The sequence below is a fragment of the Euwallacea fornicatus genome, chromosome 24 (assembly GCF_040115645.1).
Source record: "Euwallacea fornicatus isolate EFF26 chromosome 24, ASM4011564v1, whole genome shotgun sequence".
Classification (NCBI taxonomy): Eukaryota; Metazoa; Arthropoda; class Insecta; order Coleoptera; family Curculionidae; genus Euwallacea; species Euwallacea fornicatus.
In genome coordinates this window covers 2592413-2610635 of record NC_089564.1, presented here as the reverse complement: position 1 = coordinate 2610635, position 18223 = coordinate 2592413, and the positions used below count along the sequence as shown (strand labels likewise).

The 18223-nt window shown below is 36.0% G+C and overlaps 2 protein-coding genes across 10 annotated transcripts in view; one reads left to right on the top strand and one right to left on the bottom strand.

The window, feature by feature from the left end:
• fdl (fused lobes) overlaps positions 1-18223 on the bottom strand; it is a 113049-nt gene that overhangs the window by 15669 nt on the left and 79157 nt on the right. For all 8 annotated transcript variants that reach the window (XM_066296144.1, XM_066296147.1, XM_066296141.1 and 5 more), the window contains 6 exons: positions 14699-14853; positions 5523-5680; positions 4596-4932; positions 3369-3513; positions 627-873; positions 197-320 (listed from right to left, as the gene is read on the bottom strand). In XM_066296144.1, the coding sequence (XP_066152241.1) occupies positions 197-320; positions 627-873; positions 3369-3513; positions 4596-4932; positions 5523-5680; positions 14699-14841 (1154 nt within the window). In that variant the 5' untranslated portion in view covers positions 14842-14853. The remainder of the gene's footprint in view (positions 1-196; positions 321-626; positions 874-3368; positions 3514-4595; positions 4933-5522; positions 5681-14698; positions 14854-18223) is intronic.
• Positions 1-18223, top strand: part of s-cup (stanley-cup) — a 66377-nt gene that overhangs the window by 19999 nt on the left and 28155 nt on the right. The window lies entirely within an intron of this gene.

Below are 18223 nucleotides of genomic sequence, written 5' to 3'. Positions count from 1 at the left end.
TTGCAAGCTCTGCTTTAAATTATGATTCCGTGCGTCATTAAAATGAAGAAAACCTTTTGTATCTGTAACATAATATGAAATGTAATGATCTTTCCCCCAATTTGTTTTCCTACCGACGCAGGGAACAATTGAAAACCTGCTGGAAAAATCTCGAGATATTTCATCGAGCTAAAGTGGTGTTGGTTATAATTCTTACTTGTATATTTTCTCCAAAACGTCATACACATGGGGATTTTCCGGATTGAGCTGACCACATGGCGGCTCTCCGCAATACAAACTCCATGGTCTTTCGTTTATGCATACAGCCAGCTCCCCGAGACCTGAAAAGAAAACACGAGAATTAGGTTGTTTATTTTTAGGAAACAAGAAGGGTTTTGCTTAGTGCCTAAATGAGATATATGAAAAAAATAGGGCGAATACATAAGATATGAATATTTCGATTCCAGCGGAAATAGGTCATGCATTTTCGTTACACGTTTCAGAAAAGATGGAAGAGCTATGCAAAACAAAAAGAGGGGGATATCCATTGCTGTCACTGCAATATTTATCAAATAAAATTGGCTGAAATGCAAACGATAATCCTTTGGACATAAAATATGTTTTTTCTGGATAAAGTTATTTTTTACCTTCTAGCGGTCCCCAAGTCCATCCGTTCCCCGCATGAGCAGGTACATCCACTTCTAGAAGGGTCCTAATTCCTCTAACTCTAGCAAATTCCACTAAAGCTTTGACCTCCTCCGGAGAGTAAGTTTCCTGAGTGCTATAAGAACCAGTCTTGGCTAATTGAGGTAAGTTTGGCAGTATTAAAGGAAAACTCTGCGAATCGCTTATATGCCAGTGAAAGACGTTCAGTTTGCTTGATGCCATGCCCACCTGGAATAAAACGTCCTTTTTATCCATTATACCAACCAATCAATCTCTATTCAATAAGGCATATCAAATGTTCGAGCATAAATTAGGTCACACATTTATTTTCCAAACTAAAAGCGAGGAAGTTTACCTAGCAAACGAGAAAATAGGTTTAATGGGTTTGTTCCACATCTGAGACAATCAATTCAAATTGTCTATTGTAACGAATGTGTTTTCACCAAATTAACTCTAAAACTAATGTCTAAGACCAGGAATGTAAATTACGTTGTTTGCTCCCTAATTGGGGAATAATTTAATAAATTGGTACTACTTGGGGACAGGTTTTTCTCGTGGACCCGTTGAATCTTGGCCCGAATGGAATTAATATGTTTACGTTTTCACACGTTTTTCAAATTTTCATTTTCCTCAGCCGTACAACAGTTCGCGTCACTTCTAGCGACTTAAAAACTTTTTCTTTTTAGAAAGGAAAATAATCCAATGAAACAATATTACACTGACTTTCAAAAAAACCGCAACACCAAGAAGAACGCATCGTACACGTTTGAAATTCTGGCATTACGTCAGGTAATAGACAAAAACGATCAAAATATCAAAAGAAAATTATCGTGAATAAGTGAAAAAATTTAATAATAATTTAATATTGGGTGGTATCTCCTCTTAAATTAATACATTCCTGTAAGCGACGTGGCATGCTTAAAATTAAATTGTCAATATCTTCCTGTGGTATTGCATCTCAGGCAATCTGCACCTGCTCGCGGAGTTCATCTTTGGTCTCTGGAGAGCGAGCTAAACGTTGAAGTCTCCGACCCATCATATCCCATACATGCTCTATTGGGGACAAATCTGGAGACCGAGCTGGCCAAGGCAAAATATTCAAATTTTCAGCTTCCAAATACCTCAAAGTATCGTTGGCTACATGTGGTCGCGCATTATCCTGTTGAAATGTGCTTCCAGGATGGTCGTGCATGTATGGTACAAGAACCGGTTCTAAGACAATATTAATGTACCTCTGAGCATTTAATCTATCATAAATGAAAACAAGAGGAGACCGACTACCATACTGAATGGCACACCAAACCATGACACCTGGTGTTAAACCAGAATGACGCCTTTCCAAAAAGTCCAAATTCAATCGCTCTCCTCTGCGCCTTCTAACACGTAACCGTCCATCAGATCGCCATAAACAAAATCGGCTCTCATCACTGAACACGATTCTTCTCCCCTCATCCACCCATTGCACTCTCAGACGACACCACTCCAGTCGGGCCACCCTGTGGTTTCATGATAATGGAGCCGATGCATAGGACGATATGAATTTAGTCCAAAACTTCGAATTCTGCGATAATCGTACTAAGGGAGACCCTTCGATTTAGGGTGGCTACCCAGTTAGCACCAAGAGGCGGAATTGTTTCAAACGGGGCACCTGTCGCTGAACGACGAAGTCGCTGGTCTTCGCGTCGGTTCGTCATTCTTGGACGGCCACTATCACGATGACGTTTTACTGACCCTTCCTTAGACCAATCTCTCCAAGCTCTTAGCGCTGTTGATGCGTTTCGATCCAATCTACGTGCAATTTCGCGGAAAGGTAAACCTGCCTCATACATACCAACAATTCTTCCCCTTTCAAAGGGAGTTAACTGCCGATAAACTGCATTTTGACGTACACGAGGCATTTTGCACTATCACACATTCCATATGGTACTAACAATGATACTTTTATCGCTATCCGCCTGTAAGAAAAATTGCAAAAAGAACGATCGTCACAGATAAAAAAGTAAAGAAAAACTTCATATCGTACTAAAATGCGAACTTGAAATTTTTATCATTTTTTTTCTCTTTACAAGTCTAAAATCATACCAAAAATTCAAATACATACGATGCGTTCTTTTTGATGTTGCGGTTTTTTTGAAAGTCAGTGTATAATGAATCTAAAGATATATCTAAATTTTACCCTTCATTAGGTTAGTGTCACCTTTTGGGGTTTAAGTGTCCATAACTCAACACCCTGTATACCAATGAATTTAGTGAAAAAAATGATAAACGAATATACCAAACAATTGTACATTCCTTCTCAAAAAAACGACAAATTTGCACAGAAACGAGAAATTATCTGCATTTCTAAACATTTTGAAAAAATCAAAAACCGGAGAAAATTGGTAAAACCAAGATTAAAAACTAAAATATGTTAGGTTAGAACTAAATATGATGTTTTCGTTCTGGTACCGTTTCGTACAGGTCATGCTAGTGAATAAATAACATAAAAATAACTTTGTACATATTGTAACAATATTTGGAAATCCGAACTCGATCCGGCATAAGAATTAAATTTACAGGTTGTCTCTAATTCGGTGGTTTTACGAAGTTATTTGCTTCATGCATAAAATTTATGGGATCTTCGTAACAGTTGAATGTCGACTATTCTCAATTTAATTCAATTCAAAAATCAAAATTTATTTCAATTTTGTGGTACCAAAACTCTCAAAAATTTTTTGACTCACCATAACTCGTTTCAAGCTCTCGATTGACATGAAATTCCTAGCAGTGTCTACCATAAGGCCCCTATATGAAAAGGCTGGAGCATCTTGTATTGTAGCTCCTTTAAGTACCTTCAGTGTTCCCGTGTTACCCTCGTACTCATCCCACCTAGAAAAGACGTTGAGGTTGCCAAATCTGTGTGTATATTCACACGAAAAAATACATTATAATTACTCAATTAAGTATGTCGAGCAATTTTAGGAAATTATTATTTAGTTCGTTTAAATGCAAAAAGGTTGTACAGTGTATAACAAAAGTCGGTACGTGCTACTCGCAAAATCTAGCATGAAATCGTGGTAGTTAACACACTTTATAGAAAATAATTCGGGATTTAAGTAAAAACGGGCATAATTGAACTAAGAAAAAAAGTTCACATGATCATAGGTTCGGAATTGGTTAGTTTTCAAGTTACAAAGTATTAAAAGTTTCAAATATTTTCATATTTTTTCCCCACGGATCTTACGGTTTTTGAGATAATTTCAAAGCTTTGAATGGTTAACCTTTAGGGTTTACACACTGAAATTCCTCAGTAGATTAGTGTCAATATTAACAGAGTGATACTTTGTCGGTCGTTACACTTCCTTTTACCCCTGCAATGTTTTTTTAAATCCTTAATAATAATCATTATGCATTATCAGTGATGACTTTGTAAACTCTGGGCGAGGACTCATTTAGGTAAAACGTTTATTCATAACTTCATTTGAATATTTAAAAGAATTTAACACTTTGCAGCTCGAAAACTAAACATTTTTGTGCCCACATGTTAATATGATTTTTTTCCTTATATTAGGAAATGTTATCAGTCTGATAAGAATTTGGGTCTAATCCTGACTGTGACTATGTCTACTCCAGCATGAAACGATCCTTTTAATATCTCGAAAAGTTCATAAAGTATTTTAACTCCAAAAATGTAATTTTCAAATTTTTATGTGGCTTAAAGCAACAATAAAGGTTTTTGTCATTTTGTTTTATAATATGCGTTTACCTAAAGCCAAAATTTCAATGCGCTGTCAATTTTTATTGATATTTCTTTTGGAATGTTGTAAACGGTAAATGTTGGTTAGTTTCTTTGGTTCTGTAGTAACTAATTTGAAGAGTTGACAAATGATTAATAATTGGGCTTTAAAAAACATAATTTTGGCAACGTTCACTTACGTAGATTTTATGACAAATAAAAGAAAAAAATTTACCAAATCAATTGAGATAAAGTCTCCAATCCGTGTCTGGCACCAAAAAACGTCTTGGCAGTAACGTTGGCTAACAGCTCAGTAGCTCTAGATTTAAGCACAATGTTATAACTTTCGTCAGTGTTCAGTTTCAAACGCACAACGTCACTACGCACAACAGACACACGCACTACGAACTTATTGAGATCAGTCTTTTTTTTTAAGTAGTCTTTATCACGCACTAAACTGAAGACACTGTCGTTGAAAGACGCCACAGCTTCGAGAAGAAGGTCTTTTGCCGGAGCTGAGGCTATAGCTTCGAATTCAAGGTGTTGGGTTGTAAATGATAAAGTTTTGCTACCTGAAAATAAAAGAAAAAAAATGAAGAATTGCAAAAAAAAATCACACTATACGGGGTGATTTTTTTTCGGAGACTATAGTGGGGTGTAATCTCGGAAAGCGGCAGAGTTTTGAAGTAGATCAGATTGGGAGAACAACTGCAGTTTGTTGCACTGTTGCAGTGCCCTCAAAGAGAAATTGAAATATCTCGAGAATTGTTAGAGGCGCGAGTTTTTTTTTGCAAAACACCTTTTGAAAAGATCGAAGTCTCCGAGGGGGCAAAGATATTTACGTTAATGGCGCTCATAAAAAAGGAAATTAACGCAATTAGAAGCAATTTCAGAATTTAAGAAATGCAACGTAGAATGAAACCAAGCAAATGTTTGTGTAAGATAAATTCAGCGGAATCGCTCTATTTTCTTACCCTCTAGCATTCAATAGTCATGTGTTCCAAAGTCTTTGACGCACGGTGTATAGAAGTATATCCTTGACTATCATAACTGCTTATAATGCTTCACGCAAGTATTACACTGCTCATAGTACGTGATTTGAAGAGATACGGGCAAGACGCGTAGTTTCCCTTACTAACATCCTCAGTAAAATTTGACTCACCCAGTGTCACAGGGCCAGTAGGCTGAGGCCATAGCTGGGTGGAACCACACAGCATGCTGCAAGTACTCAGGGACATGAGTTTTACATTTTCCGTGACATGGTGACGTTCGCATCTCTGATTTACACACTGCCACGTCCATTGCGGCGACCTTGATTTCCTGAAACAAACTTTCCATGAATCTTCAACATCGCAGATGTTTATGCCAGCAACACAGGCCGATACACGTATAAATCTCCCATCGCATATCGACCCTTTATCAATCTCGTACAGATGTCCCGACTAATAAATTCGGATTAATCTATCTTAGATAGCGATCTGGTTTCCAAAGCTCAGTTATTATTCATTATTCAGTCATGTTAAGGGCACGGTGCTATTGTAGCAAATGGATGGATGTCCGCAAAAGTTTTACCGGATATAATGCAAATTGCGGATTGAATTGTTAATAAGCGGCCATTAAGATCGAACGGTCTGCCATTGATAAGTTGAACGTTGAGGATGATTCGCAAATTGAGTTGCGTGCTGAAATAATTAAAATATGAAATACGTAAGGCGGGAAATCCTGAATAAGATCCACGAAAAAACTAGACCGATTAAATTTGAAATTACCGAATCTAATTCTGTATGAACTACGCGCAAATCTTCCTTGAAATGTAATTGGCTTTTACAGTAATTTCCGTTCTTGCTAGGCCAAGATTAGGATTTCCAATAGCGATTTAGAAATGTCGCGAAAAACTTGAAGTTTTGGAGTGCTGCCACTCCGAAAGGTCACATAATTTCATTAGACCGAATCGTTAGAAGGCGAAAATGTCAATATATATTTTGTTTCGATTAATAATTTTATGTTAAAAGGCAATTGGGAGGGATAAAATAAGCATTGCTATGAGAAATACGAGAGAGATCGATGCCGTGATCTTGTAAAATATTATTAAATTTCTAAAGTTTACTCATTTATCAGTTCGCATAATTTACTGAATGGATAAAGAAGGAAAATCCCGGTGAATTGCGAATTACATCAAACAAGCAGGCACGAGGTTTAGAGTTTTGCCGTAACTAAGAGACTGATCTGGGGCATGAATTTTAAAAAATCCGGACGGCAAATAGCATTAAAATTCCCTAGTTATTGCCTTATGTATGAAAGGACTTATTTCAGCACTTAATTTCGTTACACCGTGTAACGTTTTAAAATTGACGGACTAAAAGACGGATGGGTTTTTGGCATTAAAATGTATTGTTATTGTTAAGGGTGTTCCTTCGATAAATGAAACACGACAAAGACAATTTGTTTTATGTAAAAATGGACTGTATTAACTATGCACTTATCTCAAAAGAATGTGAGAATCTTGGTCTAAGTAACGAAGAATAGGGAGAATGCTTATTGGGCGGGTACACGATATGATGCGGATCACATCCCGTCACCGACGTAGCTTTCACCGGACCAGACCACAGGAAGAGCAGAAAATGAGAGCGAAAATTGCTCCGATTATCCCTTAAGTACTAACCCCGAAGAATTCCAACCAGGGGCGCACCACCACCAAGAACCATTATAAGCTATGGCTACAACGAATCCCATAACTCGTGGCCATCTGGGGAATATCTATACTAATCGCTTTTCTGGGAATATTGCGGGTCCAACAAATTGACCATCAAAGCAATAGTCCCTATAGAGAAAGCTTCTTCGACTAGTAGCACATTCCCCAACCAAAGCGTATCCTTAGCTTTGGCCTGATGGGCCATGTGGTCTGGCACCCAGATGGTATTCTCCGAATAAGTATCGCAGTACATAGGCGTAACTTAAGGGAGTAAATGACAGTATACAATAAACCTAACATTAACAACAATAAAAAATAAATAGAAAACAAAAAACCAATAACTTAGAGTCCCTAACAGTTATGGTGCATGCAAAGACTGTGGGACAGAATTTCCTAGAAGTTTAATGTGGTTGAGCAGGGAATTTTTAGATCATGGGGAACACTGCCCCCAAGATTCGTTGGTCTAGATGTTAGAAAGTCACCAAACATGACAAGAACGAGAAAACGACAATTGTCCAATTGACTCACCTATAGAGCATCACACTGAAAACTCGACCTTTAATCTCGAAAAATAAGGGCTTTTAGGAAAATTCTCAAAATAAGTCAAAACAGCTTGCTGGAAAAATGCCCAACATAAAGTTCTCGCTCTCATGTAATGCCCCAACATCTGGGCAATAAATAAAAATGGAAAGAAAACAGAACTCACACCTCAACCTACCGTGAAGTGCCGAATCGTGAATACCGCGTTAGGTACCAAACATCTGGTTTACTTCCCTCCTGATTTATGAATTGCGAGTCGTGAAACATATAAAGGGCTGCAGTACATCAAGATGAAATATTTCTTATCGATCCGCGCAAGTGGCTCAAGAGCTAGAGGGTGGCAGTGATAGGGGAATGGTTCGAAAGCATTAAGGTGGTGACTTTCCCACGAATTCGTGGGAAAAAACTTAGAACGTGGACCTGCAGTTCAGGGGAAGAACACCACCCCTCTCGAAGCGGCCGGCAAAAATGTCTTCCATCTCTTTGCGTCAACAACAACCTCTCAACTCTTCCGACATCAAAGATGGAATTGAACTTCAACAATTTCTGACGCGTCTCGTTGCAAATCGAAATCTGATACGGCGATTATAGTCATTAATGTAGCCATTAATCGAGTATAGTCATTAATCTAGTCATTAATCGATCCTTGTATAATAACTAGCCTTGATTAAACATAGTGTAGCAGCGTTTTTAGTACCTTCTCGAACCTGTGAATCTCCATTATGTCACGGCGATAGTCCGTCTGGTCCGTCGGCTCAAGTACAGAACCCCGCCATCGCATTTGGATTTCTCTGTGGGTGCCTAGTGAGGCACTCACTACTGTTAGGCAGGAGCTCAAGAAGTCCTGGTCTGAACACAGTTTTCGAAAAAGACGATTTTTTACATAAAATTCAAGCTTCAAACTTCACCATTATGTGCGTCACAGTGATCGTCTCAAAAATTTTAAATGGCGCGAGGGGTCATGTGATATCTCAAATGTAAGGTCTTTCAAAACTACCTTCGATGGTGTAATGCAATTCAAAGTTCATTCTTAAATTTTTGCGAAAAAAAGCCATAAATTGCATGAAAAATGCAATACAAACTTAATCGAACAGTACGTAAACAATGAAAAAACTTGTTTCTTTGATAGAAAATTGATTTTTTTTCCATATTGTACTTACAATCTTTGGTCATTTTTATTTATTTAATCTTTTATATTTCTTAAATAAAAAATGTTTATCTTTCGTTTTTTATTTTCTTAACTAACGACCATTTCCAAGTACAAAATCGAAAACCAATCAATTTCCAGCTAAAAAACAAGTTTTTTCCTTGTTCACATACTGTTCAATCCCCCGAATACCGGAAGGGGCCACTGACGGCCCTTCGCTCTAGTTTTTCTCATGGAAATTTGTTAAAATAAATTATTTTCTCAACTGACAGCAGGAATGCTATTCTTCAGCCAGTATTCCTTGGCGCAGAATATAGTTTTTTACAACATAACAAAGAATTTATTACGAATTTTTGTTTTTAAAAAATGAGATTGGAGTTCCTGCGGTACCCCAATTGGTAGCTCTAGTATGCCTAACTTGTGTCGAATATGCGTCGAAGCTTACGAATTCAATTATCAAAACATCATCGGTACGTAGTTAGTCATGTTGGTTGTTATATTCAGTTTTTTTCTTTTTATTTCAATTTTTTTTTCATAAAATTTCCTCATATTCCTTTTATCGAACGTGGAGTCCCAGTTTCTGTTAGATGAGAGAGAAATGAGATCTGAGAATGGAAAGATCAAATGTTGATTGAGTGTAGAGGCATCAAATGTGTGGTACGACTCGAAGATCAAAAAGGTGGCGTCATTCTCGATGATCGAAATGTGGTGTATTCATAAAATGGTAGTCAAGATGGTAATGGACTGGATATTTGACTGCACTTATAGTCTAGAGGCGACTAAACCATCCTGACAATCGAAACAAGACAAGTCTGCCAATTAGTGGAGCGTAGCTCACAATTTGTCCACGTGGAAGAAACCAGCAAAGACATCTCGCAGGAGGGACTGGAAAATTCTCCTTGGACCAATCGACTAAATAAGAGATCGAGATGTTACTTGTGCCCACGAAGTATTGACGTCCAAGTCAATGTTAAGTGCCACAAGTGTAAGAACTTTGTTTGGAAAGAACATCGAAGCACTTCAATCATCCGCAAACAGTGCAATTAATTATTTAAAGCCTTTTGAGTTCAATGTTAAATTTCTAACACGTAACGTTCCAAAATATCTTATAATATATTGAAGGTAATTTCCTTAATTTTTTGCACTATTTTATTACATTTGTTAACAAAAATTGGGGGTGCACCAAGTACACACACAGCAAGTACTCTGTGAAAATTTTTTTATCAGGTATTACAAGGGTTAACTGAGTTTGTATTGTATTTTACACAACATTTATATCTGTTTTTTTTTTAACTAATCGACAGCTTTTTAATCGCATCGCACCATTGAATGTACTTTTCAAATACCGTGAATTAGAGGTGTCACATGACCTTTAAAATTTTTAAGAGGGTTCGCTGTGACGCGCATAAAGGTGAAGTTTGGGAGTTGGATTTTATATAAAAATTCGTCATCCTCCATTGAAGTCTTCGTGTTTTAATATTAAGAAAGGGTCGAGTTTTCATTGGTTGACCCTGTATATAAAACGGACACGGCAGTTACACTGAGAAAACGGTTCTCACACAAAAGCAATAAGCCTCTCGTAAAGCCGGCCGCCCACCAAACGTAGGTGTACCAGTACTACAGTGGACGGTATCCTTGGTGGGGAGGACAATTCTAGTGCCACAAAAGTTGCTACGAAATGTTTGTGAACAAGTTTAATAATGTACCGTCAAGCTCAAGCAGAATGTAGTAATGTTTTATTATTGTACATGTGTGGTCTATTAATGCAGTTATGTGCAAGTGGTGCAAATAGTGTGCATGGATGAGATTTAATTAACACTAAGTTCCAGTGTGTGTTGTGCGCTTATAAGCCGACGAACATCAGACTATTTTGCAAGCGTACGCGACTCCGAAAATGCGAAGGGTCAAAATGTGCGCTATGGCCATAAGTCGACGAGCGCCAAATTATTTTATGAATTCATGAGGTTCAGATGACGTCAGACACCAATACACAGGGTGTCAAGTTGAAAACTTCACATTCCCATTATCTCGAAACGGGATAGATTAAAAAAAATGCACCAACTCAATTAAAAACTCTTAACCATTTATTGACTTCAGTTCATTTACTACGGCTGTTCCAGATTTGCACTGCAAATAGGGTTTTTGGATAAGGTTCCCTGTAAGGGAACATGATATTGATTTGCAAAATAGTGGTAACTTCGTTGAAAAATGTCACCAAATTCCATAATATTTAGAATAGGAAAACCGGCCAAAAGTATTTATTATACATATATTAGACCGATCAGGGACACGAGTTATTTATCGATTATATCAAATAGTTATTCAACTACGCCTTTATCCTTACATATCCGCATTTCTAGTTCTGCGATGTGTAAACGGGTTCTCGAAAATTTCCTTTTGAAAAGCCCATGTTTCTACTTCGCCTTCAAAGTATACAGTGTAAGAATTCACTAATTAACTCTCTTCATTTAACAGAATTTCAGTAGAATGAGTTTTAGTCGTCTTATTAGGGTTTCAAGCCTTTCAAAATAGATTTGAAAGCTATGATTAATTACACGCATTAGATAGTATGAATTACATGCATATAATCCGCAACTGGATTTAAAGTTGTATGGATATTTTCCTAAATACATATCAATATTAGAACTACATGGAATATGTAAAGACAAATTTTTATTTAATACCACAAGGAAGGCGAAGAAATGCTCTTTTGGGATAAGATGGCCTTTATGGCCTTACGTGTTTAAGCCGAATGCCAATATGGCATAGAACAGAAACGGTGAGTAAAATTCAAAAAGAGATATTTTGTGTTATCACAAGTGTTTCGTTTTAAGTAAATTGGGTTGGTCTACAGAGTGTCCCAAAAATGAATGTCAAAAATGGTATCATCAGATTATTTCAGCCAGTACATTAAGGTTTGGTTCCAAAATTATTTGAAAAATGTCTCGTTTAGACGCTATTGATGATCAATGTTCTTAAAAAAAATGTTTTTTACTGTATCTGGAGAATGCTTCAATGGATTTCAATGAAACCCATTGCGAATTTAGTCGTTAGCACAGGGATTATCTTCATGTCGATTCGTAATGTGCAAGTGATAATTTCTTAGACATCTTCGTATAAAAATGACCAGAACTTTCCACTGGCTAACTGTAACGTATAGATTTTTTTTTCGTGATACATTAGCTTTTCTCAAATTTTTCTGTCTCTTGGAATTTCTCGTATGGTTAACATTTCACGCCGAAAAAAGTATTTTCTATTCAAATACGGAACTTCAATTTTTCATCACTTCGGTCATTTCCGATACCTCCCCATGTGAACGCTGATATCACATATGGAAAATGTCATAAAAATTTATAAAAAGTGTTCTAAGTTTCTGTTTTGATCAACAATGGCGTTCTCTAATGAAGAAATTACCGATGAGGCTAAAATTATGAGTTTCTCTGAAGTTATTCTGACATGTTCTGTTACGGTTTATGCTGCACGTTTTCTGAACATTAGCGTCAGTGGTTAGATCCTTGTTGGAGATCCATATACCCATATGGGAAAATTCCATAATTTTAATCATATCGGTCATTTCTTCATTAGAGAACGCCATTATTGATCAAAGAAGAACCTTAAAAAATGTTGATAAATTTTTATATTTTCCATAAGTAACATCAGTATTCACATCGACTAGTATCGATAATTATTGAAGGCATGGCAAATTGATGTGAAATGTTAACGGCACAAGAAATTTCCGAAAAATTGAAAAAGGTTCGAGAAAGGACTAATGTATCAGTAGGAAAAAAATCAATACCATGTAGCTACTCAGTAAAAAGTCCTGGTCATTTTTATACGAAAATGGCTGAGCACTTACCACTCGCACATTGCTAATAGACATTAATATTACAGGAAACTAATGCCTGTACTACCAATGCCACAATGGGTTTCATTGAAACCCATCCAAGCATGTTTTTTGCAAAAACTTATACAGTTAATAGCGCCTAAACGAGACATATTTTGTCAATTTTCAAATTTTTTAACCAAATTTCAATGTATTAACCTGAATAATCTTAAAATACCATTTTCGATATGGATTTGTGGAACACCCCGTATATTTGAAAATTTTTGAATATTGCTTAAAACAGGAAAATATAATACGGCAATGATAGTGATTGCTAAATTTAGTGTATGTGGCAGTTATAAATTTATAGTAAAAGTTGTGTGTTTTCCTAACATCGTAATAACACCACTGTTTTCAGTCTCTGATGGTTGATAATTACATATAATAAATTTTTTGAAGATGAGTCTTTGATATATGGCTTATCTACATGAAAGTCAGTTCAGTTCAGTCTCTCCAGCACGTCATAACGACCTCATGAGAAAGGCTATCACAATACGACTCATCGTAGAAAAATTACGAACTACTTCGTGTCAGAGTTCATTTTTCGTATAAGATCTTGACAATGTTCTACTTGCTTTTAAAGTTTCTAAATATTTAAATATAGGCCAGATATTGTTCTAAATTTTAGAAATTGGAAAAAATAATTATTAAATAATTGTCCTCTGATGAGTTTCCAAGAGTTCCTCCACATCGAAGAATTATCTAGGTGAGTCGCAGAATTTCTGATAACATAGAAAAACATTGTGTGTTTCGGAATTTCAAAAAACTGCTGCATATTTTTAATCCCCTTTTTGACTTCCGAAATTTTAAAATTTACTGTGAGCAGAAATTGTCGAAATATCATGTCTTCGCCTCATTGTGTATGCCTTTTTGAGGATTTCGCACAAATTTGACGACCGTCTTAACATTCCTAATAATATTCAAATAGGATATTGATTAGGAAGAACTTCATGAGGATCTCGAAATATTCGATAATCACAGAGGTCCTTCGCTATTAATCTAAACAAACATGTCTTGTAAAAGCTCATCTAATTTTCCTCAAATCTGCAAAAAATATCTGTAAATTGTGATTTCGTAAAACTAAAATTTTTTTAAATAAATTTCCTAAATTTTTTTATTTAAACTTTATTACTCAGAAGTTTTTTGAAGAAATGTGATAATTTTGTAAATGCTTGTTGAATTATGGACACCCAAACCCTAAGTGTCGACCCTAAACTATTAATGGCATATCGTTGTTTCTTCTTTCTTTATTGCATATGCATTTCTGAAGAATAACACATACCATATGTGAAACTTAAGTATGGTATTGATGGCTTTAGGGTGCCTTTTCTTATATACAGTAAAATCTCCCTTGACGGACACCTCCGATAAGCGGACCTCTCTAATAACCGGACAGTTTTCTGGGGACCAACTCTTTCCCATAAGATATTCTAATAAATATTTTCATTTTCTAATAAGCGGACACCTCCTATAAGCGGACAAATAGAAGACGACCACCGGTGTCCGCTTATGGGAGATTTCACTGTATATCTATTAGGTGATAAGGGTTACTCTCAGGGACAAGGAACACGATATTATGTTCTTTTAGTCTTGCCTAGGCTTGCTTTCCGAGTGGTCTTAAGATATAATATACGAATATAATAGTAAATTATAAAACTTTTCTTTTCTACAACCCATATACCCAACAATGCTCTTTAAAATATTCGAAAATTTGCCAGAATTTACTAGGCTTCGTGACGATTTAGGGAACTGCAATAAGTTGATTGATTTCATGTCTTTTAAAAAGTCCGTTCTTCATGAGCTTTTCATAATTTAAAAAACTTTCTGGGACTTCTTAAAAAATTGCAAAATATAAACCGCGATCCACGCTATCCAGGATTTCTAGGGAAAATTTTGGGATCTTCAGAGACTTTTTAGAAAAATTTTCAAAAATTAATTACAAAAAATTACACGCTATGAGATACGTATTGAAATTGGCCAGTCATGCATAAAAACCTTAATACTACATGTATACTTAATGCTGGCAATTTTTTACCGACTTCAAACGGGAATTTTTTAACTTTAAATGGTACTTACCTATTTGAACTGTAGACGTGCTTATAAGTAAGAACAAGGGTGTTGAGTGGCTTAGAGGATTGTTGCCAATATAAGTAGATGAAAAGAAACAGGCAAAGCAAAGTGGCGACCATCAAAGCGCGACGTAACTCCCCCTGCTTCATACTTTCGTCGCCCTGGAATAAGAAAATTACCTTTCTGAGTATTTTACCAAACACTAAATCAAATTTATCGTAAGCACAGCTTTGCCTTTTGCATAAAATAGCCCATGAGTTATATTCAACGGTAATGCATTCTTTCATAAATGACTTGAAGTCATTTAGTAAAGAGAATTATGTGTCCTAAATAGTTTAAAATTTATTGATAAAATGGTGCAATGATTGGATTTGAATAATGAAAATTGTCCTTTAAAACTCGTTAAAAGTTGTTAATATGTACAGGTTGTTTCGTAAACATATGGACAAAATTTCAGAAGATATAAGCTCATAAAAACAAATATTTAGAACGAGTAAAATCAGGTCTGAAATTGCTTCGTTCCCAAGACACAGAGTCGTGCAGCATTGTGATGTATTGAGGTTTCTACATGTACACTTTGGAAGAGGAGTATTATTTTGCGTTGATATTCCACGCATGTTTGTCTTCATGTCCTTTAGCTGTCTTAAAGCAAATTAAATTAGTTTCTCATAAAGAGTCTGAAAAAAATCGCTCTTAAAGACCTATATCGGTTTTTTGGTAGGCACACGAATGAGAAATCATTTTTGTATTGAAACCAACTATTCGTGCGACGAAATCTTAAGACACAATTTTCATCAAGAATTGACCGAATATTGAAATAATACATTCGTATTTAAAAGAAGTCAGTGGCGTAGTATTTGCGTCATTACAACATCCCATTGAATGACCGCACGGATGCCGCTGGTGTCAGTGAAAATACTCTGCCTACTTCAGAACATACACACTTATCCCGTCCTAGCTTCATGTCCTTAACCCAAACCATATTTTAAATATTTAAAAAAAACAATTTAAAGAAAAGAAATTTAAATCTTCGAAACGAAGCGATTTCGGATCTAACTTTATTCGATCTAAATATTTGGTTTTATGAGTTTTACATTCCTTGGAAGTTTGTCGGTATATTTATGAAAGTTTCCGTGCAAGCAACAGATTACAATAGCTGATAATAAATTTACAATAATTATCATTTACATTTTTCGATGGAAAGTTTTTTACGAACTGATATCTCAATTATCACTCTTAAGATGCACTTCATGTGTGAATCCGAAACGTTCGCATATTCACATAAAAAAAAGTGAAATTTATGACTGTTTTCTTCTAAAACAAGTGTCGGAAAATGTCCCTTAGACAATCCACGATCCATGGCCAAACAAAAACAGTTTTAATGATATGGCTCCGTGTTTACACGTAACTGAATCCAAGTATTATAAATCTGTTTGCACTGATGGAATAACCGCACAAACCCTATTATTTCTAGGGGATGGGCCCTTTATTATTTTAGCAATTCCTGGTTTAGGGTGCTAATTAAATGTCCCTTGATGAGGTATATCGGGCAAGGCGTTAGATCGACTAGCGGTGAGAGTTCGTCGGGATTTATAGGGAAGTTTGTTAATTATTATCTGATAGAGTGGGATTAGTTTGATTGGAAATGAGAGAAATTGGGTCAAATTTCATAAATGTCCTGGACATTGAAGGCCTGAATAGAGGAGACATGAGAAATTTTAAGGTAACTTCTGAAAGTCGAGCGTTTTGTAGAGCCTATTTTATATTTGCTCATATACATAACATTCGAGCGAGCGCTGGAGGACCTTAGAAGTCTGCATACTTCAAAAACTTTCGAATAAAAATAATCTAGATGTAAAGTTACATCGAAGTGTAATATTTATGGTAGTTTCACAGACCAAACTCATTAGCTGCCGTTAAATTATCGTTTACCTAAAGTGAATCCATTAAGGTTCTATTCAAGAATAATTACAACATAAGCGCCGGGAAAAATACATACATTGGAAAGTGGACGCTTTCCATCTAATATGCTTTAACAATTTCACTTGATCAATACTGAAATATTCCTCGACTAAAGCAGTTGATTGGCGGTTTAAATTGCCCGGACTATAAACATTAAAATGCGTAACTCCACTTGTAATCCACAGATCGCGCGGTGCATTCTGCTTACATCCTACCGCTACCATCAACCCGAACGGATATAAAAATGCATCAAAATCAAGGGGCGTTTACACGGGTAGTGAACCACGCTTTCGTGGGGCACGAAAGTATGAAATTACCATTCGTGAAGTAAGAATATAATCCAACAATCATAAATCTTTTATAAGAGTCGTGAATTTGGCCAGTCGCGAATATGGCTTTCTCTTGGAGCGTATTAGAAATTAGTGCATCATTATCTTTATCTTTTGTCACACCATGGTGCCGTTGAAAACATAGAAAAAAAAAACAGCGGACAGTGCAGATGGTGGGTGAGAAAGTAGAATGAAGAACGAGACATATCCGAAGTTTCTTGCCAAAGAACTGCAAAAACAATATCCGGATCGGTTTGAGAACTAGCCTCGCATATCCGAACACAACACAACTTTCGGCATATACTGGGTGTTACTTAATGATTGGTAAAAAATAAAATGGGTGCACCATGAGTTTGTTTCAAGATAAAACTTCATATGAAGGCATGTCCTAAATTGCTTCCATTCTAATCTAACGTTTCATCATACCCTTAAGTCAATCGGGGCGAACATGTTGGGTATTTCTGCAAATATCTCTTAAACTGTTGTTACTAACAGAAAAACTGAAGAGGCAAAAAGGTAATAAAAAGTATAGGGGACTAAATGAAGTCAATGAATAAAATTTAAAAAGTCACAAAAAAAGTTTTGATGTAAAATATTGAGAGCGACTACAAAACAAGTAACGCCCTGTAGAGTATTTTAAATAATTGTTATTTCAGTTTGTTTGTAGTGCTAAAATCATTGTTACTATTAATTTTAGGTTAACTATGTTTATAAATACCTGAGAAATGAAAATCGACAAAAAAAATTAAACTACAACACCCTGTAAATCAAAATGGAGACAATTTTGGATATGCCTTTATATGAAGTTTTTATCCTAAAATAAGCTCATGATTCGCCCATTTCACTTTTTACCATCCATTAAGAAACACCTTATATATATCTTCAGTAGAACCACCGCTTTTTCCATTTCTACTTATTTTTTTTTAGCTCATTGGCGTACCAACTTTGCAAATTTTTAAACTTATTACTTACATGAGCAGTTGTGAAATTTGGCAAATTTAATGCTTCTGCAGTTCTACTGGCTGTCAAAATACGAGTTTCCTGTTTTTTATATCTCTCAAATTTGGGTTCCACAACGAAGATTCATTTCTATAATGATCGAAAAATTCTGAAGTTTTAAGTCACTCATGCGTAACCCATTCATGTTGATTACCGCTCCACATCCGTGTCAGACAAAAAACATCTAACACGTTTGATACCCGGATTCACGATGTTACCGCCTTTCGTTCCGATTCTTCTT